The sequence below is a fragment of the Ambystoma mexicanum genome, chromosome 9, assembly GCF_040938575.1.
Source record: "Ambystoma mexicanum isolate Mex_15411 chromosome 9, UKY_AmexF1_1, whole genome shotgun sequence".
In the NCBI taxonomy this organism is placed as follows: Eukaryota; Metazoa; Chordata; class Amphibia; order Caudata; family Ambystomatidae; genus Ambystoma; species Ambystoma mexicanum.
In genome coordinates, this window is record NC_090931.1 from 875,962,053 (window position 1) to 875,988,350 (window position 26,298).

The 26,298-nt window shown below is 46.1% G+C and overlaps 1 protein-coding gene across 1 annotated transcript in view; it reads right to left on the reverse strand.

The window, feature by feature from the left end:
• Positions 1 to 26,298, reverse strand: part of COPS8 (COP9 signalosome subunit 8) — a 248,396-nt gene that overhangs the window by 34,868 nt on the left and 187,230 nt on the right. The window contains exon 5 of the mRNA XM_069615984.1: positions 8,460 to 8,567. Coding sequence (XP_069472085.1) covers positions 8,460 to 8,567 — 108 coding nt within the window. The remainder of the gene's footprint in view (positions 1 to 8,459; positions 8,568 to 26,298) is intronic.

Below are 26,298 nucleotides of genomic sequence, written 5' to 3' on the forward strand. Positions count from 1 at the left end.
CCAGCGCGGTGTAGGCCTGATGGTCTTCTGGAAACTTACAAGAAAAAAGCATTTTGCCCTTGAGGGGTGATAAAAGATGCCGAAAAACGGGTCCCTGATGAGTAAACGGTGGAGCACACTGGCTCAATTGACCAAATAGGGTTTTCCTAGCCAAAAAAGCATGAAAAACACAGAAAGCTCTAAAAGCGAAACGCGAGGACTCCTAACACTTCAATGTGCAGTAAAAATCTGAAGATGGCTGCCAGAGGAGGGGCTTAGGGAGAGGGCAGTCATTGGCTGGTGGCAGAATGACCCGGAGCTCAGTGATTGGTTTATAAGAGAAAGACAGTTAATAAACGAAAGTGAAACTTTTTTCTTTTACCGAGGATTCCCAGCCTGACAACAGGGAATACTCAGGAGCATGTGAATCCATGCCAGACCCCATGCTGGAGAAGTTGGCATCTGTGCACGCTCAAACCCACTGCTTCGTTTGGTGGTGATTCACAGCGCTTTTTTAATTATTATTTTTTTTTTTAGACCTCCAAAAAGTGGGATAAAAATGATTTTCATTGGGGTCATTAACAGTTCACAAATTCAAATTCAAATCAGAATGCAAGACCTCAGTTAGTGTAAGGCAGACTAAACATTTTGAGATGTCTGCGATCTAGTGTTGGAAAACTTTGGTCAGAGAAGTGGCATTTAGTAACTTCCTTGGGCAGGACCTTAACAGGATGATGGCAAGAACATGTCCCAAATGAGAAAATAACATGCTAAAATGTGGTCGCTAGCAACTCAAAACCAGGGGGCGGGTTTGTGAACTCATGCGGTGGGGCCATGCACGATTTTTGCATTTGACAAACTTAGATTTGGTGCCCCCAGGCTTCACAAACCAGAGAGGAGTTTGAGAAATCAGTGGAGACAACCACAAGGGGCATGGATCCGGCACCATTCCTGTAGTCCCACCATGTGGCCCGTCCCTGGACTGTGACTCTGTTATGGTCCTTAGCCATCAGAGATTCCCTTAGTACAGTGTACCGCCTTACAGAGGTCTTGATACGGACATGGCCTTACCATATGGAGGCCCCCTGCAGTCATCCTCCTTACAGTGCCTAGAGGGCATGATGGCTTGTTGCGATGCCTTAAGGGTTCTGTGCTGAAAAAGAGTATGCCCAATGGGTACAGTGCTGACATGACATAAGGCACTGTAGAGAGGTTAACCGTGCACAGCCCTTGGATCGAGGCATGAGGGCATGGACAGAAGCACAGTACATGGATTGCATGAGCAGAGCATGCATGGTGCATTGGAAACAAAAGTTGCCAACGGGACAAGAGGGACCACCAGGGAGCACGGAACATGCAGGACGTGTGAGGCTCGTGCTCCCTCTGCAGCGCAGGGCCTCTACAGACCCCGGCCGGGGGTACAGAGTTTACCCGGGGAACAGCCGCCACATAAGGAGCATGTTTGGGGCCTCTCAGCTTCCCCGAGGTGTGGGCCTGTTCCGCGACCCCAAGGAAGGGGCCCGACTGAGCGCCGGATCTGCGGGCACCGAGACGCTGGCCTCTCCTACCCGAGCGAGGTTGAGACGGGGGGGGACCGTGCGCCCCCCCCTGCCGTCACCACCGCCCGAGGGAGGACGCAGGCCGCAGGAGCGCGGACCCGCACCGCCTGCATCAGACGCGGGCTGAGGAGCTCGGCGAGCGCTGAGGACAGCGAGGTTGATCGGACCACCGAGGACCCAGGGTGGCCTGGGGGTCGGCCCCCCCCCGCCGCCACCACCACCACCAGCAGACTGCGCTCTGGGGCTGTGGCCTGGAGGGGTGCCGTGCTCTCCCAGGGGCTGGAGGCAAGGGCTCCTGCGCACACACGCTGGAGGGAGAAGAAGCAATACGGGCGCCGGCCGCGGGCCAAACACCCTGGGCACCCCGTGTTGAACCTACACAGAGGCGCCACTTCTGGGTGCCCCTCCCGGCACGGACCCTGGAGCGGACCCCACCCTCTGGAGGGATCACCTCGCTACAGCGCTTCCGCAGGCATTCCCCAACACGGCCCAAGGCCTCTGGAGCCACCATGCCCTCCGTAGGAGAACCACCCTCAGCTGCGCTCACCAAGGACGTTCTTAGGGACATCCTCCAAGAAATCAAGGTGATTTGCACGGACATACAGGCGTCGATCCTAGACCTCAAGGGGAGAGTGGACACTCTGGAGGACAAAATGGAGGGGATGGAAAACAACCATCTCCAAACAGACCTCTTAGACATGAAATATGAGGCAAGGCTAACAGACCTAGAGTTAAAAGAGGAGGACATGCTTCTCAAGATGGACGATTTAGAGAATAGAGAACGCCGAAACAACCTGCGTATCATGGTGTGACACAGGAGAGAGGGGAAGACAGCAGCCGACGTGGGGAGAAAAGTCCAGGGCTTGATTAACCAACTCTTTGCGCTGGAGGGGGGGGGGGGGGCAAAGAGGTCCAACTGGAGAGAGTACATCGAGGTGGAGGAGGGGTGGGGGGCCCCATGGTCAATCGTGGTGCGGTTCCTCCGCTACAGGGAGAAAATGGAGGTCCTTGAAAAGGCAAAAAGGCTGGGGAGCTTCATCTTTGAAGGGGACACGATTAGGATTTATCAAGATCTATCCGCTCTCACACTCACCCGTAGAAGGGAATGCCGCCCTCTCACTCAGTGGCTCACGAGCCAGGAAATAAGATACAGATGGTCTTACCCGTTTGCCTTATCCTTCGAAAGGGCGGGAGTGGACTATAGGGTCATCAGCGGAAAGGAAGCCACACAGGTGTCACAGGTGCTCAACAGAGATACCCACGAGGAGATAGGAGCAGGAACTCAAGAAAGAGCAGAACCAAGGAGAGAACCGGAGGGCCCCTGGTCAACAAAGAAGAAAACAAAGGGCAGGAGAACATTTAAAAAACCTAACACCCCGCCGTCTGCAGCAGGAAGAGAAGAGAGAATGGAATAGGGCCTGGGGGAGAGTGCAGGAATTGTTGCTGGATATCCCCGGTCAGGGGCATAAAGTTTGATAAAAGAGAACTGTGGTGCACAAGCATGCTTTCACCCTGGTGTCTTGCCCATTGGCAGGCATCTCAGAAAAGAGGGGGAGGGGGAGGGGGAAGGACGGGTAGGGGTGAGTAGGGGACCTCAGGCTCATTTTGGTTCCAGCCCCAAAGGGGGTCAGGACAGTTCCCTCTGGACCGGGAACTTAGCGAACAAAATGTGTAAAAGAAATGGCAGACAATGAGAGAAACTCCCCAACAAAGCGCTCCCTTTTGGGGCGAGAAATAAAGGACACAGGGATAGACGTCCACTTTATACAGGAGACCAGAATCGTGAGGGGCGAGGAAAGGGTCATCCCCGGTGTACATGTGGGCCAGACATTTTGGGCTTCCAGCCCCATAAAGAAAGGTGGGGTCGGAATATTGCTCCACAAGCACCAAAAACTCAGAGGTAACCAGTGGGGGGGGGGGGGGAAGAGGACGGGAGAGCCTTGGTGGTGTCTGGTAACCTGCATAGCTCGAGGATCACTCTAGTGGCCATCTACTGCCACAATGTAGGTCAGTGGGAATTCCTCCAGGAGGTCATTGGAGAAGTGCGGCACAGAACTGAAGGTCTCCTTTTCGTGGGGGGGTGGGGGATCTTAACATGTGGGCGGAACGGGACCTGGACCATAGTGGGGGGCGCACCCAGCTAGAAGGGGCAGGGGGGAATCCGGAAAGTGGGCTCCGGGACCTGATGTGGGAACAGGGGCTGGTTGTCATATGGAGGGACCTCCATCCGAAAGTTAGGGGATGGACTTTCTATTCGGCAGCCCATGGAACTAGAACAATAGATTATCTGTTTACAGAATACTAGCACATGAGCAGAATAGAGGCATGTGAGATCCGCCCAGTCAGCTGGTCGGACCATGACATGGTCTGGACTGACGTTAATATTTCGTGTTTAAATACCAGGGAATCCCTGTGGAAATGCAATGACTTCCTGGGACTCCGTGTTCAGGGAAGAAATGTCGACCGCAATCGAAGAATTCTTCGAACTCAATAATACAGGAGAAGTGGCCCCGGAGATGGTCTGGGAGGCGGCTAAGGCGACCTGGAGGGGGAGGTTGATAAGTGAAGGAGCTTCTAAAGAGAGAGAGGACCCTCCTGTCCCACAGGCTGAGGTCAGAGATGCTCTCCCTGGAAAGGTCTGAGGGGAAGGCTAGAGAGAAAAGACAGGAACTCGGGGAAATCGAACTGGGCAAAATAGTGGCGGGCCTCCAACGCCTATGTCAGAGGTTCTATAAAAAAGGCGACAAGGCCGATGCCATGCTTGCGGCTAAGCTCAGGGGCCAAAGAGCGGACAGGTGGGTGTCACAAGTTGGGAATGCAGCAGAGGGGGAGAGATCGGATCCAGTAGGGATAGCAGAGAAATTCGCTAGCTACTACAAGAGTCTATATACGAGGGAGGGGAGGTGGATGGGGAAGCACAAGAGAACTACTTAGGCAGGGTCACCCTCCCTTCGCTTGGAATACCAGAGTCCGAAGCCCTAGACGCCCCGATTTCAGAGGAGGAGATGCTAAAAGCAATATCGGGACTGAAGCTGGTTAGGGCCCCCGGGGAAGACGGGTACACAGCGGGCTTCTACAAGGCTTTCTCGGAACGGCTGGTAGGGTTCTTGGCCGGTCTGTTTTCATACATAATGCAGACGAGAAGGGCACCCCCATCATTTGGCAAAGCGCTGATCACAGTAATCCCAAAGGAGGGAAAAGACCCAGCGGACTGTCGCTCCTATAGACCAATCTCTCTCCTCAACGTGGACGCTAAACTGTTCACGAGGATCATCGCGACGAGGCTCGATGGCCATATGCCGAACCTGATCCACCCAGATCAGGTTGGCTTCACCCAGGGTAGACAAGGGGCTGACACTCTCCGTAAAACTCTGCATCTCATGAGGATTGCAGCCCCGCAGGGAAATAGCCCGGTCCTGGTGTCCATCCACGCCGAAAAAGCATTCGACTGGGGGTTTCTGCATGGGGCACTCGTTAAGCTGGGGTTTGGAATCGGGATCAGGCAGGCCATCAAAGCGTTATGAGTCTCCGACAGCCAGACTAAGCGTCAATGAGTGCCTCTCACTTGCTTTCTGCCTCCAGAGAGGGACGAGGCAGGGCTGTCCCCTCTCCCCCCTCCTCTTCGCCTTGACCATGGAAATACTCGCAGAGTATCTCAGAGGTGCTACTTTGGTGCGGGGCATAGAGGTGGGAGACCGCACATTCAAACTGGGTCTTTATGCAGACAATCTCCTGCTCCACCTAAGGGAACCCACTCGGTCAATCCCGGCCGCTCTGCAGATAATTGAGCGGTTCGGCCATTTCTCCGGCTTCAAGGTCAACATCAGCAAGTCGATCTTCCCATTCGCATCAGATGCAGACAGATGCTTATCCGAATTGGCCCCTCTAGGCCTCCAGGTTTGTGTGGATGGGATAACATATCTGGGAATTAATATAGTTCGACCGAATGAGGACTTGAGTCAGGCAAACTACCCCCCTCTGTTTGAGAAACTATACAGGGAAATGGAGGGATGGGGGAAGGGGCAAATCTCGTGGATGGGTAGAATAAACGCGGTAAAGATGAACATGCTCCCCAAAGTGCTGTACCTCTTCCAGATGATCCCCTGAAGCCCCCCACACTACATCTAAGAGAAGCCAGGAGGTGCATAGTGAAATTTATAGGGCAAGGCCGGAAACCCAGAATAGGGTATGAGACCCTTACCCTCCCCAAAGAAAGAGGGGGAGTCGCCCTTGCAGATCTCGAGGCCCATCACAGAGCGACCCAACTTAGAGTTCTAGCCCCTCACCTTAGAGAGGACCCCAATAAACACTGGGTCTACATTGAGAACTCCTTCCTGAGCCCAGTCACTGTTGGTAAATGGTTATGGGTCCCGCTGCAAAAACTCCCGAGAAGGATCAGGGATCACCCAATCAGCAGGGAAGGGAAACAGGGAGAAAGTTACTACTTGGCCCTCCCCACTAAGTCACATCTGGTCCACCCCAGTACTAGAAGAAATCCCAGGCCATGAACACTACCAGCACTGGTTCGATGCGGGGTTGTGCAGGGTTGGTCAGCTGGTGAGGGAGAACTCATTTATACCTATCCAGGAACTTGAGGAGGCATTGGGAATTGGTAGGCTCTCCCCCCCTCTCCTGTACTTTAGACTCAAGGGAATCCTAATGAAGCCAAAACTGAAGGAACGTATACAAAAGAAAGCTCACCCCAGTGGAGAAAATTTTAGACTCCCATACAGAAATGAAGGGGCTTATCTCACTCCTGTATCAAGCTCTATTAGCCCCCGTGAGGGAACGACGGGGAGCCTTAGAAGGAGATGGGAAAGGGACCTGGGCTGCGCCATAGGGGACGACCTCTGGGGGAGACTCTGCACCAGGGCCTTCAAAATGTCTATCTCCTGCCAGTATAACACCCATGCAGTCAAACCCCTCCACAGGTGGCAATACGACCCGACCACCCTCTCAAAGATGTTCCCGGATGTTGCCCCAGTGTGTTGGCACGGATGTGGGGGTAAGGCTGACTACTGGCATATGTGGTGGACATGCCAAAAGGTCCAAACATATTGGTCAGAGGTGCTTAGTTGGATCAGGGAGGCGGGGGAGGGAGACTACCCACTGGACCCCATCTTGGTGATTTTTGGTTTACAACAAGGAGATGAATACTGGGAAAAATTGCCAGACCTGATACACTTTCCTCTGCTGGCTGCTAGAGCCGCACGAGCCAGGACTTGGAAAAGAGAGGCCCTCCCCACAAAAAGGGAATGGGTAGCAGTGGCTAAGGACATATACTTTATGGAGAGACTAACGGCGGCAATACATGGCCTGGCTGCAATTCATGGAGGTGTTTGCCAACACCGAGGTCGGGTCCGGAGGAAAACAGGATCTCGCCACCCGGCCCGAAATAGTCCCTTGCGCAAAACACACTGAATATGACTCCGGAGAGTCAACTATACGTTGACTGCCATAAACCCGGAGGACACTGCCCAAAGAGGGGTATTATGTTAATTAAACTTTGAGCCTCGAGGTAGGTGTGGGGGGAGGGGGAGGCGAGAAAAGTACCAAAGTCTTGTGCTGTCTTTAAGTTCTAAAGTTGTTGCGGGCCTGTGCCCAATCTATAGTACATGCATAAGGTCTTTTGTTGTGTTGAAAAACCAATAAAAATTGAATTATAAAAAAAAAGTTGCCAACGTCAAAAGGTTTCTAAGTTTTACATCATTATCATACCATCGTTTTTTCCTCTAGTGAATTTGTATTTTTTTTTAATGTTGTTTATTATATTCTCATACCAAGCCGAAATAACACGGGAGGGAGCAAGATGTGACTGAAATTACTGTCACATTTAGCATGGACCAATTTAGGTGATTGGCACAGGAACTCAGTGCCGGTGTCCCCTCTTGGTCTACAAGTTAAGAGCAGAGTTTCTCAAACCTTCGAGTGACCAAACTAGTTCAGAACATGATCCAGTTTCCTCCAATTGTTTAATTAATGTAACTATGTGTGGTATGATTTTATGACTTGCCAGCACCAAGCAGGATAATCAGGACAATCATAGCCTTCCACTGACCCCCACTTGACTCGCACACATGACTCAAGAAACCTTGGCTCAGAGAATTTACATAGAGCCTCTAGAATTGAGAAGTCTAAACAACTGGCATAAGGACATAGTATTTAACGCTTCGGTTGGACAGATGAATGGATTGGAAGGGTGGTACAAAACCTTTCACCCTTGGAATTGTAAGGCTTGGTGAGTGGAACAGGGAAACAGAGCCCTTCTCTAAAGCACTGGTTGGCGATGGGAATTAGCACGAAGATATGGAGACTTTCAGCTGGACCTTTTGTAGACTGGCAAAGATAAAGTCTTCGGCATATACAACGGGATGGGCACAGAAGAATAGAATAGGACTTGAGAGCAATACACAACTGAATTGCAAATTCTTTACTAAAGGGACAGTGAGATAAAACACTAAATAATGCAAGGAAAGTTATTTTTGCAGTATGGCAAGTGTTAGAACAGTTAAAGCTTTGTGTAGACTTTTACTCCATTACAACCTTACCCAACACTGAAATCAGCTTCTCCATATGCAAACTGTATCCCTCATATGCACAAAGTGAAAACAAGGCAAGCAAACAAATCCGTTTTCAAATGTAGTTGGTTTTATGGTCACACTGCACAGACCGGCTTGACCTATCTTTTCTGTCTACTAAACCGACATAATCCGCTATATGAAGCATGTATTTGTGTGACAGTATTGTTTGGACACATTGAGGGGCTTTTGTTTATCCTAATATAGTTGGGGGAAATTACTTTTTTTGGTTACAATCACCCTGTGGAGTAAGTGCCAGTGACCGGCTCAACTAATTTCTTACAACGACTTGGCATATGGTGGTGCAACCCTATCGACATTGTCTGCGGGCCCATTACATTACCTTTAACAGCGTCCTCAACTGGCAACCCCACGAAGGCGGCAAAGTCGTCTGCAGAGATGGAGGTGTACGCCTGCGAGACCAGCCCAAAAGCCCGCTGCCTTGTTGCATCTGTGGGTGACAAGGTGGAACACATTAGAAAGGAGAGTTCCAGAGATGCACAACACCTACGTTCGTGCAAAACTCCAGCATAATATGTGAACACAGAAAATGTCGTCAGGAAGTTGTAAATGGATTCAGAATAAATCTATTTTGAGGTCTCACAATATTCAATTTTTCAAAACATCCCCGACCTCTCCCTTTACCCCGGCGTTGGCCTCTTTGGCTGTACTGCCCACTATTGGTCTGGTAATTGGTGGCAGGGTATTGTTGATGCTGACTTTGTTGTTGTTGTTGGCGTTGGCCACGAAAAAAGCGTTTGTTGCCATAGCCGCGTCTGGCAGTGGGCTTAGAGATTTGGTCAAGAGTCTTGATAGTATCGAACTCTTTTTTAGCCATCTCTAGAGCTTCATCCACCGCTTTTCCGAAGAGGTTAGAGTCTTCCACAGGTTTATTTATTAAAGACGCCTGTGTCTCCGGTTTAAACCCTGAGTTGCGCAGCCATACATGGCGTTTTAGGAGTATTCCCTGCACCAGGGAACGTCCCGCTGTTTCTGCCGCGTCCAGAGAGTTCTTTACAATGCTCTGGTTCACCTGGGTTCCTTCGCCAATAGTTGAAAGTAGGCGTGTACGTAAAGGCTCCGGTGCTTCCTCGGCGTCCTTGCGCAGTTTGGCCCACTGCGCGTCTGCATAGCTAGCAAGCAAAGAATTGTTGTTCGCAATTCTTGCTGAGAAGGCAGCCGAGGAAGTTACTCTTTTTGCAAGGGCATATAGCCTTTTGCCCTCCTTGTCAGGGGGTGCCTCACTGGTGGAAAGTGGTACCCCTGCCCTCTTTCTAGTATTAGATACTACTAGGGAATCCGGAATGGAATGTCCCCTAATGTAGAGCGGGTCTGAGGGAGAAGGAGTGAAAAGTTTTTCAATTCTCGGATTGACCCCTCTGATCAATGCGGGAGTGGCCAGCGAAGGGATGATTCTTCTCTTCACTGAAGCTAGGAGGGGAATGGTTTGGCTGACCGGGGGTTTCTCTTTAATTACTTTTTCCACAAAGTCTAATTCTGGAGAGAGCTCCCCAGTGTCCAGTTCAAAATGTGCTGCTGCTCTGCGCAACAGTGCATTGAAAGTGGGCTGATCGTCAATTGGAGACGTGTTCCTAACCGGTGAATTGTCAGGAGGATTTAGGTTTAGGACATCAGTGTCGGAATATACTGATGGGGATTGCCAGGGGTGCGAAGGTCCTTCTTCAGTATCTTCTCGGAAGCCTTCTTCTATAATGTCTGGCCTGTCTCCCAGACATTCCTCCTGGTTCTGTCCTTCTTCATCGTCCATGAAAACATCCTCCTCCTCCAAGTATTCTTCCTCCCCAGTGAGGTCGTATACGTTATGGAAGTCTGAGGCTGTGTCCACCTGGGGATCGACTAGCCTCGGATTTTTGGCCCTGGGGTCCTCCTGAGGCCCTTCTCTAGTCCTCTTGGGAGTTTGAGAGGTCTGGGTATTCATAAACCTTTCCATCCTCTCCATACAGAGGTGGAGTCTTTCCATGGTTTCATGGGGTACCCCAGAGCGGTCTGGCGGGGGAAAAATAGAGTCATCTAGCTGGAAATGGCTCGACCTCTCCCAAAGCGTCGAGGAAAGTGTCCCGTCGCCCTCCAAAAAACCTTCAGGTGTGCTGGGTGACCCCCCCGACTGAAGGGGGTAGTCCCTGCCTTTCTTCGGGCTTTTTCGGCGTGTCTTTCGACTTATGCGTAGCGCTCGACGTGTTCTTCGGCGTACGCTTCTGGGCGTCGGCTACAGCGATCCTCGCCAAGCTTTCGGCGACTCGTTTGTCGGCGGAAGCTTGCGTTTTCGACGCTATGGGTGTCGAACGCTCTACGGCGGTATGCGCCTTCTGTTGATGCGCGCCGGCCGATGGTTTGGGGGCGGCGCCCTTATTTGCCGAAAGCCCAGTCGCTGGTCGCGGCTGCGGTTGCGAGAGGGGCTTCGAACCCGAACGGTCCGAGGAGGCCGCCGGTGGAACCTGCGTCTCCTTGGGCGCCGAAGCTCTTTTCGTCTTAGACGAAGAAGAGCCATGGGTTGTGTGCTTATGTGAGTCTTTGTGTGCGTCAGTGTCGCCGGGGTGTTCATCCCCATAAGCAGGGCGTGAGCCGAGCCCGTCGGGGCCGGGGACAGACGACGAAGCGCGCAAGCGCTCCTTAGAGGGGGTTTCGACTTCCGTAGCGGAGGTCGTGTTATCGCGTTCCTCGTCACTGTCGGTGGTAGCAGCGGCGGGTGAACCTTCGGCCTTCGACATCGCGTAGGCCGCCCACCTTTTAACCCTACGGTCTTTTAGAGTTTTAGGCTTAAGAAGCCGACAAGCCGCGCAACCTTCCTCCTTGTGATCGAGGGGCAAGCAGCGGTTACACCGTGAATGCTTGTCCTTCCAAGTGAATTTGCCTTTGCAAAGCGGGCAAAACCTAAAGGGTGTCCTCTCCATAGCCGAGGCAATAAATCGCGATAAGCACCCCAAGGGAAAGGAAGGGGAAAGGGAAAGGCATTCTCAGAAAAGACCGAGATGTCCCACGACCCCACTCTCCCTACTGTATATGGCCTGCGAGGCCAGGCCACGTGTTCGGCAGCGCCGAAGGATTTCCTCCGCTCGACCCTCCGTCGAAGATTTTGCTCGGCGGAGAACAGCTTACAACTGCGTCGAGGGAGGGATTATTAATATTATGTGAAAAAACGACCAAAGGTCGAGGAGTTGCAATGTCTCTCGAGGAGCTCCGCGTGAAGGCGACCAGAAGCTGGGCGGAAAAAAACAATCTGAGGGACCTCGACGCGTGAGGGATTGTGGGTACAACGCACGTCACTATAGGGATAGTGTTTCAGACACGCCTTGTCGACGTCCCCTTTTCGACTACGAAAAACAAAATGCAATACTCCGCAGTGACCACTGGATGTCGGACCTATGCACAGCATGTGATTCTAAGCAGATTAACAAACATCAGAAAAAATGTTACAGAAGTAGTCTGGGTTATTTGAAACGATTGAGCTTTGCTTTCACCTTCCAACACTTTCTAAAAATCAGCCTCTGAAGCAGGAATAAGTAGTAGATGCAAAAAATTCTTGGCAAAGAGACTGGAGATAAAAATAGTGTGGGGGCTAAAGGTGGAGATTAAGGCATGTCTACAATGTTACACTTAGGCTGTGTGCAGAGAGCATTCCTTTCCTCATCTGCGGTCATTATCTATGCATCTTCCGCTTACATTTTCACCCCTTTGATGAGCACTTCAACCAAAGCATGGAAGGTTCAGGTGGAGGTCAGTTGAAAAAAGTACACGTCAGGTTTTTATTGGCATTCTGCCTGACTGGGCTCTGCATACCATTGTGAAAACATTACAAACTATAAAATGAAGAACAGTGATGCGCAGGAATATTTATTACTGTGAATGTAACTGTGGGTGGGAGGCGATAAGCGGTGGACAGGGAAGAAGAGTTAGTGCCTAGAGGATCAGGTGAAAGGTGGTGAATTGCTTCATTCTCCTTCTAACCAATTGCTTGGTTTCTGAAAGGCTTTCAAATCTCTATAGTGGACTGGACAGCTTCATTTGCAGTCTAATGTGCAACATCAAAGGGCAAATATGTACAAAGTAAGGTCCACAGAGGAGCAGCGCCTCACTGTGCCAAGCAATGTTCCACTAAACATTGGGAGGTTTGACCTTCTTTGGTGCTATTTTGAAGTGTGCAATTCTCTGCTACTACTCGAAGATACACACTGATATTATGTTCACCACAATGCCACTCCAATCTTCTAGCCACACACCTGTTCTGCGTCCTGAGATATAACCAACAATTGCAGGTCTTTTTCAAAAGGTAGACATTGTTGTCTGTATCATAGCTTCAACATCCCACAATGTGTGCTTCCTGGTGTTCTACCATGCCATAAGCACCCCCTCATCTCTGAACACACAGTTGTTACACCACAACCATTTTAGTTGGAATCTGAAGGCCACAGTTTTATTGTCAAGAATTAACACAGGTGAACCGTAAATGATAACACAGATTCAGGACCTACACATGAGGTGGTCTCCAAGCAGTAGCCAACTGAGATGAATCCTTTTTCTTCTGGGTGCATTTGATATTGCCGCCAGGGATTTTGATGCTTCACCTGCTTTCCACCTATAAATACACACACTGTTCAATTGCCCACGTCAAGTAGTTCTTTTGGTGCCTGCTTCCCTAGGGCTCTCCATACTCCCTAAGCCCCCAGGCACCTCAACTATTCAGACTGATGAACTGTCCCTTATCCTCTGTGACCCTTCCCACTGACCAGCCCGCTCTTCGGTAACTCCTCCTTGATATATTCTCCCGGTGGCATACCGTGCCCCAAACACTACAACCAGTGCCAAAAGGAGATTGGAACAGACCCTCCTCGTACATTGGTGTCACTGCTAAGATCACTAGTCCACCCAAGGCACTCCTGCTGTCAGAGAAGCTATCAACATTTCCATTCTAAACCTTTGCTGTGGGCTGTCTGACATGGGTCTTTTGGGAGAATAGAAGATTATGCTGGAGGCAGTCGAGTGTGGAAGTATGTTGGCCCCAGCCATTCCATGGAGGCTTCCAGACCCCGATTTTGCTCACTTCGAATTTACTTTTGCAGATGCGTTGTCTTGTTGAGTTTCACTGAAGGCCATCATTTGAGCCGATTGTGGACCGCTGCAAAGAAGCAGCTTCTCAGATAGGCTAATCTATAGGTTGTGTACCATCCTGCAACACTTCACAGCCCTCCACTGACAGGGCAACCAGGCTATGGCCTTTTCCATTTGTTGATGTTTAAATATCCTTTGTCAAATGTTTTCTTAATTGGAAAGAACTGAGTCTATAGTTATGGCGTCTGTGGAAATCGTGCCGGACAATGATGTAGAGTTGAAAATAGATTAAAATTATTTGAGTTGAACAGTGTAGCAATGTTCTTTAATTGGCACACTTTGGGGCCGGGATTTGAAGCCATCAAGCCAGCTTACAAGGCAAATGCCACAGACCCGGGAACAAAAACTGAAGCTGGTCTACGCTCCTGAAGTCCGACTGTGACAAATTAAATTCCATCACTTTCGCCCAAAAAATAATCCATCCTTTCTGCTACAAAGGCCCATAGGCTTCAGAGCTGGACCATGTCTTATCCACAAAAGATTCTCCAGATTGCCAGCAGATTTCCAGCAGTGCGATAGCATGGCATCTGCAAGCTCTGAAGTTCATGATCAGCAGTCAGATTTAAGAGTGGAAAAATTAAGCCCTACTTATTCCAGCCAAACCAATTGCACAGAAAGACTTAAGTGGAAACCTGAAGAATTTAAACTCCTTAACAAAGATTCTTAAAGAGTTGGGAGTCTGAGGGAAATTAGCATTTTATGTTTGTTTTATTTGTTGGAACAGCACAAAGGTTGCTTGAGAGCACACCTTCATGCGCAAGTGAGAAGTAGAAGCACAACAGCTGCTGAGGCTGCCACTACAATTCCACTTCATTACTCCAGCAACGTGTTTAGCTCAGCCTTTCAGTAAGCTCATGATATTAACAGGACAACGGAAAAAGCACGGTGATGGCAATGAGCCCACAGCCTGGTGTACAGAGGTGAACAGAAATGGAAGGGGGTTTCTACAATTTTTTCAGGCAGAGCCAAGAAGTGTTTGGCAAGACCTAAGAATCCCAAGTAATGTAGCTAAGGAATCATTAAAAGATGTGTGGCCTATATAACTAAATGATTGGCCCAAGAGACGGCCAAGTTCCTACAGGTGGCCCCAAGGTGTTAACTTAAACCTAATTAATAAGCAGTCTGAAAATCCACTAAAACAAAAATATTCAAATATAAAAACAAAATCAGGTCAATGCACTTTCCAATCCGCAAGTTCTTCTACATGAAACTCTCATGTATGTACTGGTTTTAACAAAGACAATAATCACAGACTCGCCCGTTTTTTGTTGTTCTAGACCAATATAAGCTTATATTTGCTGACACTCATGTTCACAAACAAAAGACAGTCTCATACCTAAATGTTTTTACATACAACATTTCTCACTTATTCATTCATTTCAGAGAATAAGAAATGCAGTGAAAGGACTGAAAGAGGATAGCTTAAGGTTCTGTGTACAACAAGAACCCAGATGAGTAGAACGATTATATAAAATACACTGTCCCTGATTGCAAGGGAACAGAGAAAATACTACTGCAATTTTTCCTTTTGTTGCTGTTGATTTCTCTGATAAGAGACGTTCGTGAATTTACTGAACATCTATAATAACCTTTGGTTGATAGATGAAGTCTTGGGTACAAGAGAAAGAAGGGTACCTTGCGCTAAACTGTGATGAATGTAATGAGTTAATGAACTTTGCAACGCAATGCATAATTTTGTTTTGTTTAAAATGTTTCAGTTTAAAAATAAACTTTTTCAATTTATCTTATTCAACATCTTTCATATACATTTACCTTTAGATCTTCATTGTCAAATTGATGATCTTGTTCCAAAAATGAAAAATTATAAAAATCATCTTTTTCTCTTTACCCGACAAAATCCAGGCCCATCTGTCCTCGGGGCTCATTATCGCCTGGCCGATCTCAAAATAAATTCTACATACATTTCTCTTGTTCAAGGGCAGGACAGGTCATTGGGGGTCATTTCGAGGTTGGAGGTAAGGGATTACCGGCGCCTGTAAGGGCACCGATGGCGCTAATCCCTTACCTCCGTATTCCGAGTTCCCTTTGCGGGTCCCTCTTTTAGCAGGAGTAAATTACGGGACCCGCAAAGTGACCTTGGAGTAAATTACGGCACCGTAATTTACGGTGCCGTAATTACCTCCTTCCCCATTCCCATTGAGCCCTATGGGGGCAGGGATGGGGAAGGGCTATGGGGAATTACCGGTCCATCCAACCTTGGAATGGACCGGTAATTACTCCATTCACCATGCCGGTATTCCATGGAGTAAATAGCTCCATGGTTGCCAACCATGGAGCTATTTACTCCATGGTGTAGTCCTAACTCGGAATGAGGACCATTATGAAGGTGGTACAAATTCTCTGTCGCAGCCTGATTTTTACATATCCTACAAAAGATAACATTTGTTTCTTGTTGCTTAGTTCTTACTAGTCTATCTCGTGGGTAGTGTATTTAGACGAAATTTCATTAAAAAAAGCTCTCATGCCTTATCAGGGAATATAAACAGACAAGGTGGAAATTCATTGATGGCTCTAATGTTCAAGTTACTTGCATGGTTTGCTTTATAAAGATTTTTACTTTCAATCGTGTTTATCCAATCATTATACATTATCTGTTTCTTAGCATGTTGGGTCTCATTAGCAACATTTCGGTTGATAGATCTTCCTTTATGAGTGCTAGTGCTATGTGTTTCCATTTTTTTTAATACTCTTGCACTTATAGCATCTGCTTTTGTCCGAAAGATCTCAAGAGCAGACACTTTTTGCTCACCAGTTATTTTTCTATAGAGATCAAATTTCTTCCAACGCACTACTGATGAAATAGATTGTACTGCTATTTCGGACCATATCCGTACTACTGGAAAGGATTTAGGCAGCTTCGTGCAATGTATAATGTGATTTATGTTTTTAGCAAAAAATACCCTCCTTATAGGAGGTGACCATGAAATTAATAAGTGAGAAGTGTTGTATGAAAAAACATTTAGCTATGAGACTGTCTTTGGCTTCTGAACAAGAGTGTCAGCAAATGTAAGCTAATATTGGTCTAGAGTAACAAAAAAAAAATCAGGAGAAGGGGGAGTCTGCGATTCTTGTCTTTGTTCGTGCTATTTCCCTACTATATCACAGACCACTCAATATCAAAATAATTAAGGGTGCAACCTATTGTATATATGATGTACTGGCTTTAATAAATCCTTATAAAGACAAGATTTCATTACGATACATTGCAAACATCAAAACATGTGTTCTCTAGATCAGCCTTTCCCTTTCTGTGTACTAATTTATCCCAAAATGTCTATACTGGTGCGACTCCAAACCCGGATGATAGTGGCACACTGGGTAAGAGCAGTGTTGCCAGTCGTGTTTTTATTTAATTTTAGTGTGGGGAATCAGGTTGGGCATCGATAGCAGGCTTAAAGCCCTAAGGTATTCCTCCATGGCAGCTAAATGCAACAAAAATGTTAGGAAAATGACTTGCTGTTTTACTGATTGAGGGCTGTCACAAGAGGGGCTAAAGAGAGTTTGTGAAGGGGCCTCACGCTCGTAAGGAGGTGCCGTGCTTTGTAGCAAGCCATTTTCAGTTTGGGCTATTAGTTGGCACTTCAGTGCCTCCTTTAAGCCACAACTAATGCATTAAGAGTACATCTAAGTGGGAGATGGTATGCGAGGAAGGACATACAGCTTGTAGGTGTTTGGTCACTTACCCAACCATTGTCTTCCCATGGTAATGCAACTCCTTATGGACCTTCACACTCAATAACTGGTCCTCCCTCTTTGAGCACAATCAACCTGAAACATCAAACTTTAGCCTGGCAGTTATTTCTAAGAAGTGTTCTGAAAGTTAATGACTTACTTGCAGCAGCTAATGGTGTAATAAAGGTTTCCATATGAATAGGTCACCTGAAAAATGTCAGGGATGCTTATTTCTTTTGCAGACCCCTACAATACTTTCTCCAAATATTCTAGGAGGGGTGTCTTTTACGATTGTAAACTCCAACCCTCGAATATTTGGGGAAAGCGTTTAATTTTACTCAAGGTGCATACTTGGGGAAATAGTCAGCCCCTGGCAGCTGATTATCCTTGACGAAATGTTCATTGAATATCCCCGATAAACATTGCTTAATAAAGCGTGCCATCAGCCACTTTCTTATCCGTTCCTTGTACTTAAGTCCTGGTAAAAACATGCACTGACAAAGCCAGCAGTTGGGCCTCATGTACAGGTATTAAATAGGCATGTGTCAATCGCTGCCATCATATGTCTAGGAAATCACACCATTTTCTAACTCTTGAAATCTTGGGGCCAGGTAGTACCATGATATCAGTACCTAGCAAATGCGTATCGCATACTAAATAAAAACCCAATCTGTTGGCTTGGTCAATGCTGATTTCTTTTGTTTTGCTGGTCAGTATACTCACTGGGGCTGCTGAACTTTCTCCTTGCTGCTTCCCATTCATATGTTCATTTCTTTCAATGCTGCAGGCCTCCTTGACGTTCTCACTTGGTGAACATCAGACTTGGAGGCACAGCACAAGTCACTAGAGTTAACAGTTTTTGCAGCCTTTTTACCTGGGACCTCAAGCTATTTGGGTCAAGTTTGTCACTTTCTCAAATCTTAACTAACAAAATGTCTCCTTCCATGCATTTGACATTAGACTTTGCAGAATAACAAATGCATTTCTAATTTTGGAATCCTCCTTTTTTACTGCATCATCTTGGGAAGCCATGAAGTCTCCATTGCACCAATTTCTCCTTTCAAAATGAGCCAAGCTTGTTTTGCATAACTTGTTTCCGTAACTTCATATATTTTCTCATGTTCAAAAAAGTTAAACAAATTATAGGCTACATTTGGTGGGAGGGAGATTCCCTGGGGATGGGTCCCTGAATGATATGCTGCATCTTGGCCCCAGGTTAAACAATCAAAGTTATAGCAATTATTTCTATCCAGTGCACAATCAATATTGGATAGGAGTCTTGCTACATTTGCCTGATATGACAATGCACATTTGTGTCCAACTACTGTAGGCTCAGGTGTATAATTTAGAAAGAGGGGATCTGAATTTACAATAGTAATTATCCTAAGAAGATCGATCGCCTTATCTCCCTTTGTGCCTCAGTCCACTGTGTCAAAATTGGGAGTATATGAAACAATGACCACCTTAAAAGGCAATATATAAAAAAAACTAAACAAGCATTAGCAAAACCACCAAGTTTGAGGACCACTGGAAAGTGGACCTCAAAAAGGGGGGCTGAGGGAAGGAAGGGTAAGGAAAAGAGGTATAGTAATTAGTTAGGGAAGAAGTAGAGCTTTCATACCTGCAGATGCATAGCCAGGAAGAGGATAGGTGATGCAGTGCACAAGGATCAACACAAACACCACCAAAGCTTTCTTCAAAGCGGCGGTTCAGGACATTTACAAAAACATATATAAGCAATTGGATTCAGTAGAAACTACTTCAAAATATTAAAAACAGACGTTTCCTACAGGACAGACTGACTTCAGTAGTGTGTTGAAAAATCTCCATCCTTTTGTTGGAATGGGCCGAGCTACAGGGGACTGCATGGCCCAGTCGCTACCAACCGATGTGCCTCTGAACCTATCCTCAAAGACATTGTATTTCTTTAGACTGTTCAGATTTCTCACAAGCCAGCATGCCGCGAAATGGTCAAACTCTACCAGTAGAGAAGATAACTGTTAATCTTTCCTAAACTAAAATACTGGCATAGCCTTGAAATCCCAGAGACCAGAGAATGCTTTTGTGATGTCTAATCTAACTGCGTCTCTTAAGCAGACTTGGATGCAGAGGAAAGGTGAACTGAAGGAGCTTGTTGCTGGCAGAGAGTAATTCAGAAAAAATACCGAAGGAAACACTGTACCTTTAGAGTGAGAAGCTGACTACTCACAGTTGTGTGAAACTGCAAATCATGCTTGATACAAGAAGGCTTAACACAGCGGAGCAGCATTCGCCTGCATTTGCAGATCCAAAATGGAGCTGTTGACCTTGCGAATGTTTAAAGGATCGGGCTGCCCAGTAAACAATATGGACATCGATTAAAAGTAAGCAGTGCCAAAAGGGAGACAATAGTTTTAAATTAAACAGCATGAGAGGCTAATCTAAATTAGGGAATGTGAAAAGCCTCCCAATGTAAGGACCAATCCAGGCCAGCATAGAAAACCAGCCACTGGCTTAGCCTTACAAAAGGCTGGAAAACCTCATTGAGCTGTGAAGACTCAAAGTAAGCAAACTTCCTGGACAGCTGCTTGGGAAAAGGTAGTTCATTTACCTGCAGATGTGCAGAAATTGTTCAGGTAAATGCATGCCAGAACTCCTACCACACGAGTCAATGTTGTATTTAAATGAGGCCCAAAGGACAGGTCCTACCGACCAAACTGGACACCAGAAGGAAAGCCTGAAGGCAGGCTACTTCCTTGAAGAAGTCTGAAAGCAACGCCTGGTAGGAGGATGAGAATATTATCCAACTGAAACGAATCTTTAAGTAGGAGGGTGAGGGAGAACTACTAATTACTATCAAAAGTATTGTGCTGAGAAATAAAAGGTTGTGGAGAGATCCAAGTAAAGTCAGAGGACCAGAGATCATGAAGAGACCAAAGAGAAGCCTGAGCGAATCGGAGGTCATAGAGAGACAAAAGAAGATTAATGTGCTGAAAGAACAAGAGGTCTTGGCGAGTTCTAAATAATCTGTTTTAACCATAGGTCATGCAGAAGGCAGAACTGTAGGAGAGATCTTCCCAGGAAAGCATAAGATTTAGGAGAAACCTGAGACCAATACCGTAGAATAGTAAGAGAATCCGAAGTCATGGAAAGATCTTGAAAAATCAAAGTTCATAAATGGAGCCAAGGAGACCGGTGCTAAGAAAGAATCCTTGAAGCGACTTAAAAGATCTGAAACAAAAAAACTGGAGCTGAGAACCTGAGTTCGTAGAAATAGATGTCTCCCTATGTTTAAGGGTACAGTGTTCCCACTTCAGGTGGTAAAAATAAAAAGCAATTTGCTGGAACAGAGATCACTGACAAACATACAACACCTGAAACCCTGCTGAAGATTAGTGAGAACTTTAAGTGCTACGGAAAAGGCGAAGCTAATCCAACTCTGAGTAATCTTAGGAGAGATTTATATTTGGCAACATCTTAAGCTCATTTTCTAAAATCGGGAAGGACTTTGAAAGGATGGGTTTACAATGACTTGTTGTCAAATTTAAAGAACCCTTTTATTGTAGCTTACGGTTAGAGTGGAGGCCAAAAGACATTTAAAGAATGCCTATAAACGTTGGACATTAGCTGTTAGAATAGTACTTCCCTGGTGGGACAGATTTCCAAGATTAGGTTAAGACTTGGTAAAAGTTCTCATAACGCCGAGGTGCATGGCACATCTGGAGAAACCAGTTTTAATGTATCCCATCTTAAGCATTTCCTTGTTATTTCTCTAGTGCCAGGATGTCATCCAACTCAAAGCTTTAAATTGCAAACCTTTATACAGATACAATGGCAATTGCTCCTCCACAAAGGTCATTTTTCTGCATTATCGCACTTCAGATGAAACACCCGCAAAATCAGAGGCAGGGTACAGTAGTGGAGGAATATTGCCAGTTCAATGTTGGATGCGTTTAGCTTATGCTAATAAACTTCAAATTGACATTTAAAGCTGGGATATTCCAATTGACTTCTACAGGTTCTAGTTGCTGAGGTATACTTTAACAATAAAGTAGGTAACCAATATAAATAGCAAACAAATAGTAACCCTTTTATGCACCATCATACAAATACATTTTTGCAATACGCAAGTCACTTTAATTAAACACAGAGCACACGTATGATCCCATCCTTAATCATGCTTCTGGTCCTAGACATAAGTATTATGGTTTTTGCTTGTAGTCAAGAAACATTTGAACATTGAATTGTGTAGGTATTCGTACATAAAATGCAACATAGGGAGGCAAAGACAGACCAATTGTGAATTGTATGGTTGCTGTAGTGTTGCATACCAAGCTGTATGGGTGTTACAGTCTGAATTGTATAATAAACATAATTCCCCTTGGGTGTTCTTTTGACTGGGGCCCAATGCCAAAACTGCACATGCTGCAAAAGAAACCAGTAGTAGCCATTTGCAACTGACCAACTGAAATGTCCACCAAGGTTTTATTAAATTCAGAGAGGTGCCTTTATGGAACAGCTTCAGAGTGACCGGGGTCAACTGACTGCATTTCAGGGAAGCTTGGCTACAGTACTACCATCAGAGAGATTCCTTAAAATTACAGGAGGCTTGGACAAACTGTACATAGCAAGTTTTCCATTATATGTTTTGCATCTGTTTTCAGGGCATTCACAATCTTTTCTTCGATCCTTGGTCCCTCTGATGGTTTTATTTCTAACAAGAGGGAGCATGAGGTAATGCATGAGTACAGAAGATAAAGGCGTCGGCGTAAGAAGTCCATGTACCTTCAAGAGGGTAGGAAGGGTGGGCGCATGCACATTTTATCAGATACAAACATCAGAAATACAATTATGTAAACAATGTATGCCTTGTGGATCTGCTTAGGATCACATGCTTTGCATAGACTAGCAAGCAGTACCAAGATATGGTGGCAGGATGTTAGAAGGTACAGCAGCAAAAAGATGTCTTAACACCGCTTGACCCACCCTATGAATCAATCTTCAAATGTGTATCTAAGCAGCAATGCTGTGTAAAGGTGTGAATGGAACTCAAATTAGCTGGTTTGCATATGGCATCTAAAGGTACATTTGCAATGAAAGCTAAAGTAGCCTCTGTGCCTCGAGTAGAGTGTGCTCTGGGCGTAAAGGCTAATGTTCTCTTTGAAAGACAATAACACATGCATTTCAAATCCATTTTGAAATAGCCGACAGACAGGATCCCCTGCTCTTCCAGTGACTATGGAAACAAAGAACTGGACTGTTTTCCGGAGTCGTTTAGTTTTATTTAGGTAATACATTGCAGCTCTTCTGACATATAATGCACAGAGGCTTCTGTCTGCTGAATTTGTAAGGTTTTGGAAGAAAGTCAGAAGTTCTATTGACTGAATGACATGGAACTTGGAGATGAATTTAGGAGAGCAGCGTGGATGTGTGCGTAAAACCACTTTGTCCTTGTGAACGGTGACAAACGGATCATGAACTGAGAGTGCCTGCAGATCACTCACCCCTCCTTATAGATGTAATGGCCACGAGAAAAGCAAGTGAGACTTGTTTTATACATTGGCTCAAAAGGAGGGACGATAAATTTATTAAGGACTACATTCAAGTCCCATCTGTAATCTTTTGACTTCTTCCATAAAGGCTTTAATGATGGGGACTTTCCACCAAGAAAAATTCTTCTGAGAGGTGGAGTAAGCAGAAAAGACAGTGGATGCGCTTTAGTGCATTAAAGACTAGCCTTGAATCCAAAAGGTAAAGTAGGTATAGAAAAATGTGAAAAGGTGTGCAGTCAATAGGATTGATGTTTTTTCTACACCAAATGACAAGACGTTTCTATTTATTGAAATAGCAGTGTCTGGTATGGGATCTACGTGCCTCTTTAAGAATGTCCATACATGTTTGAGGAAGATTTAGATGTCCAAACTCTATGAATCGAGGAGCCAAGCTGCTAAATTTAGAGTTCAAGGACACTGATGTAGTATTGATCCCTGATCTTGGGACAGCATGTTGAAGAGGCATGGAAGTTTGACTGGAGGACAAAGAGACATCTTTCATTAGGTGTGTGAATCATACCTGCCGGGCCCACATTGGAGATATTAGGATAGGTTTTACTTTTTGCTGATGCCTCTTGTGGACTATCTTGTTGATGAGATGAGTAGGGGGTGGGGGTGGGGGTGGGGAAGGGGGTTAGAGGGTGAAACCTCCCTGACCAATTCATCCACAGGGCATTCCCCATGGACATGGAGAAGAAGTCTGGGCATTGGACGTTTTCCAGTGTTGAAAAAGAGATAGATATGTGGATGACCCCATTCTGTGAAGACGTTGTGTAAAATGTCGGGGTGCCGCTGTCATTTGTGCTCTACGGGACATTGCACGTTCGTTTCTACTAGAAGATTGTGTTCCTCTGGAACATCTTGGGACAGGAAGAATATGTGCCTCAACGTCCAATAGTTTGGACAGACCTGTAGAGTGTGTCCCACCCGGTTTGTTTATATAAAACATGGCTGTATTGCTGTCTGTTAGGACTAGAGCTGTCTTCCCTTGTAACTGGTCTTGAAAGGCTTGGAGTGCTTTCAATACTGCTAGAAGCTCCAACAGGTTGATGTGCTTGCTTGCTAGTGCTGAGTCCACACGCTGTGCACAGTATGATGGAGATAATGTACTCCCCCACCCTGATAGGGAAGCATCGGTGGTAACAGTGAACATAGATTGCTTGTGTGGTGAATGATTCCCTTTCACAAAGTTTTCCCTTGACCATCACTGCAGAGACAAAAACTAGAGACTGAGACAACCATTAGATCTTGCCACTGACCGCTTGCCTGAGACCATGGTCTTGCAAGCCACTCTTGCATTGGGCGCATGCAGAGGCGGGCGTGAGGCACTAGGTAGATGAAGGAAGACATCATTCTGAGCAGGCGCATGGCCTTGCTTATGGTTATCGGACGACCAGCTAAATTTTGTGGAATTTGGGATAGCATGTTTTGAACCATCTCGTTGTAGGGGGAAGACAAGAATGTCTTCTGTCCGGATTAAAGTTCCAAGAAACTGTTTCACTTGACTAGGCACGAGACATGATTTTTTCTCATTGATTGAGAACCCTAGCTGGAACAGTAGGTTGATGGTATCCTGGGTAGAGAAGGAAACACTGGAATGGATGTTCTAGCAGTGGTGGCGGCCCACCTTCACAGAACCTTGGTAAATTCTCTTGGCGCTGAAGCTATGCCGAAGGGAAAAACTTTGAACTAATAGTATTTCACACTTTGAACCATAGGAACTTCCTGTGTGCTGGCAACATTGAAATAGGAAAGTATGCATCTTTCATGTACAATGTTTGCCATGTAATCTCCCTGTTTCAGAAGAGGGATTACCGCCTCTAGTGTGTCATCTTGAATTTATGTGCCTTGACATACTTTTTAGTTTGCAGGACGTAGATCTACTACAAGGCGCATGGTTAAGTCCTTTTGGGGTACAAGGAAGTACACTGAATAGATACCCTTGTTTACCTCTAGAAATGGGACAAGTTCTATGGCTCCTTCCTGAAGTAATGTTGCCACTTCCGCTTGCAGGATGAGCTGATGTTCTTGTGACATCCTTCTGTTTTTCGGTGGATGGTAACAAGGTTTTAAAAGAAATTCTATTGAGTATCCGTCTGCGAGGGCAGTCAGCACCCATTGGTCTGAGGTTAGCACTTACTTCTGTTGCGTTCTCCATACTTTTAATACTCCCTTATTTGTTTCATCTTGCATTTCTGCTCTTCCATCCAACTCTGCATTCTCTGCTCCCTCTGCTGACAATGCTGCAACATCTCTCCTCTTCTATTGATAATCTATATGGCCTCTTCCTTCTCAACCTCTTGCAAAACCCCCTCAACCCAGGCTCTCTTCTCATCACCACCCAATGCAGCGAGTTCTTTGTCGTCTCAAGCTTTGTTGGCGCAAATCTCTCTCTGGGTCTGATTCTTAGTTGTTCTCATCCTATCATTCTCTTGATAAGGCTCTTCTTGCAGCTAAATGTGCGTATTACTCTGATCTTTTGCTCAGTCTGCACACACTAGGACAGCTGTTTCCAACTCTCTCTAATTTACCCACACCTCCAACTCCTGATCATTCACTCCATTCTACTCTTACTGCTTCTGATCTTGCAATTTATGTTTCTTCTAAAGTTGCTTCTTTTCGTGCTGCTATTTTTCCGTCATCCTTTTCCTCTACTTTTTCTTCCCCTACCTCCAATCCCTTCCTTTTCCCTTGCATTACCAATTTGGAGGCTTCTCTTCTAACTCGCTCCCATCCCACAGGTTCACCCTCTGACCCTATTCCCTTGAACTGGGTTGCCTAGCCCTTCAAGAGGAGTAGCAATACCCTGGAGATGGATGGGGAAGCAGATTTTATTCATAAATCAATAATCAAAACGACTCGGGTAGTTTGGCAAAAGAGGAGTCCATTTTATTAACAAGTATATAAAACAGGAAGTACAACGAACATCAGCATTCGTTCAGCCCTCTTACTCAACTAATTTTACTAGAAACTGAGGTTATATTGCATAAAATCATCATCAGCGACACAATGACCTGCGTCGCTACCTACGTGCCAAACTACTAAACCTATTGCAGGGAGTGATTGGCTCCAAGTGAATATCTAGTATAAGTTCCATATCAGTATAGAACTGTGAAGGAGAGTGATAGGGTACTTATGAGGTGGGGCAATTAAGCCCTCCCCTCAAAATGGCCACTATGAGCATCACTAAATACACGACAATCCATTGGCTACACAAACTATAGGACCTTATATTACACAGTCCTCTACAATTGGTTGGCTTCTAACCCCCGTCAGTACTTTTCCAACATCTAGCAGCATTCAGACTGAACGTCCAGCTGCTGGTGGGCTCGTTATAACACTAGCTTTCCACCAATTAATATCTCAATCCATCATCACCTCAATGGTCCAGGGTCAATTAGTGCTTTGAAGTTTGACCTTGAGTTTGTACTGTGCTCTGAGAACTTTGTGAAGGCACAGCCTGCCCTTGTGCGTAGGTGGGACCATCTCGATCGTCCAATTTCTTCCTTCCATGTGACTGGACACCATCATAAAATCAAGCTTTTTCGTGTATTTAATATTTTTTAATAGTCCTCTGAGGTCTTCTGTTTTGCTCAAGCCTTCTGAACAGGATTCTCTTGTTCCTTCACATAATTTGTATCCAATGTCAGCCAATTCCTGGTTGATAAGACTTTGGCTTCTTGGCACATCCAACTCCTTCTGCTGAGATTAATTTGTAATTAAAATTGCTTTTAACTGCGACACACTGAAGTGAGGCCTTCTTGTTCAGCACTGCTTTATAATGAGTAGTGGAAATTATATATATATATATTTTACACAGCCACGGTACCA